Genomic DNA, 3446 nt, shown 5'->3' on the forward strand with positions numbered 1-3446 from the left:
CAATCGGCATGGAGCCGGCTTCCCGGGTAATGACACGCTGCCTGTCTTCCTGATTGCCCAGGAAGCTTGATCCATGCTACCGGAGGTACCAGTATTGGTACGCGGTATCGGCGAGTACCGAAATATAAATATCAGTACTCTTACTCAATACCGAAAACCCGTTATCTGTGCATCCCTAGATTTGGGCGGCTGTACAGCTACGCAGATGACTTGTGCTTGCCTGCTGTTGTTGTGGTTATTTATATTGGGGATGAAAGGTTAAAATGTTATGATGTGGTAATGACCACAATCACCTCATACTGCCGTAATTTGTTGTAAAGATGGAACTTTTCTTCCTTTTTTGTCTCCCCAGGCCCTATGAGAGAAAGGGAAAGCTGATGATGCCTGAGCACGACAATGGATTTCTCCTTCTCTTTCATGCAAGGGATCATGGGAAACACAATCCAGCAACCCCCTCAACTCATCGACTCAGCCAACAACCGGCAGGATGATGCCAACAGCAGCGATCAGGCTGACGAGGGCGGTCACACGCCCTATGATTCTGGTCTGCAGCCGGACTTCCAGTACCACACGCCTACCACCGAGGACTTGCCAACCCTCACCAACGGCTACCAGTCCTCGCTGGGCTATGACTCTCAGATCAAATACCAAGCGTATTCCCAGTTCCCCAACGGCTCGGCCAATGGGTACGGCAACAGAAACTTCAGTACCCTGGAGTATTACCACCATCTGGAGACTGCCGCCATGCGGCCTCAGGAGGGGGCGCTGAAATCGTCTCCCCCTCAGCCCACCTCCCCTCCGATGAGTCTCCAACCTCCTCCTTCCTCGACCACTTTTACCCCCAAAAAGACCGGCTCCCCGGAGATCAAACTAAGAATCACAAAGACAATTCAGAACGGGCGGGAGATGTTCGAGTCCTCGCTCTGCGGGGATCTCCGCCACGAGTTCCAGGCCGGCGAATTCAACCGGAAAAAGCACGAGCGACGTCGGGAAAGGAAGGAGAAGAGGAAGAAGAGCAGCAGGCATCATCATCACCACCATCACCATCACCACCGCGAGGAGGTGACGGTAGAGGAACCCCAACCCGACACGATTCAAAAACTGGACCCTCCGGAGGAGGAGATAGTGAGTTCCGCTGTGTCTGCTTTAATCTGATTTGCAGATGTTTGTTTGTTTTTTTTAATGATTTTATATCACAAGAATGTAACAATTTTGAGTTATTTTTGGATGTATTTGTTGCTGTCACGTGGTGTAGGGAGTAGAATAGTCCTCTAGCTGAGCTTGCTTCCTATCGTTTGTTTAATATGCAAATTTGGCTTGTAATCGGTCTCATACTAATGTTCTCTTTGCTGATCAAATATTTATTTTGTTATACTTTCTCTTCCCTCTTTTCTAAATAAAGCGAAAACTTAAAAGGGCCATTTTATTTTATTTTGGTTTTATTTTTTGTTAATTTTTTTATTTTTCTATCCCCTTTTCCCGCCCTTCTTTTTCTGTGCATGAAATAAAGCTAAGCTAATAGTTCTAATCTTCTCACTTTTTGTTTTTTTTTAACCCTTTTTTATATTTTTTGCATTTTTTTTTTTCTATAGAGGAGCTTTGCTAAATCTTCTTACCTTAAGGAGGAACCCCCTAAAATTAGTTAGTAGGTCCTGCTAAAAATGATTTATACCTACAGCTCACGGTGTATTAGTGCGATTGATACCTAATAGTGTTTTTTTGTAGTTTTGGATGGTGTGGAGAGGGATTGGATCCCCTGTCAGGTTTTTATGGCTGTCTGTGTCCCCTTTAGGCCTCAGATAAGTGTATGTATAAAGTCACGCGCACTCTAATAGAATTTCAAGTCAAAAACGGTTTATTGACTCGATCGCTATCACATCTTATAGCTATTGTGCTATATGATGGCAATCGAGTCAATAAACCGTTTTTGACCTGAAATTCTATTAGAGTGCGGGTGACTTTATACATACACCTATCTTGGATTGCAGAGGCATCTGCACCCACCCGACTCTAAGGGTATTATTTGGTCAGGAGTGCGATGGGTACACTGGATTTCTGCCCTTTTAGGCCTCATTCACACGACTAACAGCCAGCCTGTACAGATCCATGCGGCGTGCACGGCCGTATCGGGCCGCTCCCGGGAAGGACAGGTGGTGCATGTGATTAGTACGCAGCAGCCTGTTCTTCTCTATGGGAGTACACGGCTGTACGCTCACCCAAACTGTGTGGGTGCGGGTGTCCTTGCTCGGATGGACCTGTCTGCGTCCGGGCAGGAACACCCGCACCCACATGGAGGTGCAGTTTGGGCGAGCTACGGCGGCATACAAGAACAGGCTGCTGCCTACAAATCACACGCAGCACCTGCGCTTCCCGTGAGCGTCCCGATACGGCCGCGCGTTAGTCGTGTGAATGAGGCCTAATGGAGATTCACACTCTGTCTTGGTTGATCATCATTGAAACTGAAAGAAATCGGCAATTTCCCCAATCATCTGCCAGCACAGCAAGCTGAGGCCCCATTCACACCAGGGCGGATGCGTTTCAGCGCAAATTTTAAAAGGGCGGTTTAATAAACGCAATTAAAAATGCCCAAATACGCGCTGATCAGTGTGTTTCCATTCAAATCTATATGGAATCTGCTCTGACCGGCGTGGGAAAAAAGAGCTCAGGGAGCATTTTGGGAGGCAGGCGGTTCGGATCTCGCGGAGGCGCATGAACAGTCCCCATAGGAATGTATGGGATCGTTCATGTCAGCGGTTCAGCGCAACCGATCTGCCCTGGTGTGAACCGGGCCTGAGAGATGATTGGTTCTTCCATCTACAGGAATCGCAAAATATGTAAAAACCCTCCCACCCCCATAGTCCCTGAGTGTTTGTGGTTATTACTATCCAGGTCTATGCAACTTTTCTTTGTCCTGACTGGCCTTGTGCTCAGTGGTCCCCCTCTGTGCGGCTCTGCTGGGGGTCATGGTGCACCTGGGAGTTTGCCGTATGCTACATACAGGTGAAACTCGAATAATTAGAATATCGTGCAAAGTTCATTTATTTCACTAATGCAACTTAAAAGGTGAAACTAATATATGAGATAGACTCATTACATGCAAAGCAAGATAATTCAAGCCGTGATTTGTCATAATTGTGATGATTATGGCTTACAGCTCATGAAAACCCCAAGAACCCCAAATCCACAACCTCAAAAAAGTAGATTATTACATGCAATCAATAAAACAAGGATTGTACATAGAACAATATCGGACCTCTGAAAAGTACAAGCATGCATATGTACTCAGTACTTGGTTTGGGCCCCTTTTGCAGCACTTACTGCAATTACTTTTGCACGATATTCTAATTATTCGAGTTTCACCTGTAGACTGGCCCCCTTCTGACTCTGGGATATTGGCTCCCCTTCTGATTCCGGGATATCGGCTCCCTTTTTTCCTTGGGGGGAGG

General features: G+C 46.7%; 1 protein-coding gene across 1 annotated transcript in view; it reads left to right on the forward strand.

The window, feature by feature from the left end:
* Positions 1-356: 356 nt before the first annotated feature.
* The window catches only part of WHSC1L1 (Wolf-Hirschhorn syndrome candidate 1-like 1), a 125680-nt gene continuing 122590 nt past the window's right edge, over positions 357-3446 (forward strand). Inside the window, exon 1 of the mRNA XM_018572617.1 lies at positions 357-1125. Within this exon, the coding sequence (XP_018428119.1) occupies positions 397-1125 (729 nt within the window). The 5' untranslated portion in view covers positions 357-396. The remainder of the gene's footprint in view (positions 1126-3446) is intronic.

This window comes from Nanorana parkeri, unplaced genomic scaffold (genome assembly GCF_000935625.1).
Source record: "Nanorana parkeri isolate BGI_ZX_2015 unplaced genomic scaffold, ASM93562v1 scaffold2086, whole genome shotgun sequence".
NCBI classification, from domain to species: Eukaryota; Metazoa; Chordata; class Amphibia; order Anura; family Dicroglossidae; genus Nanorana; species Nanorana parkeri.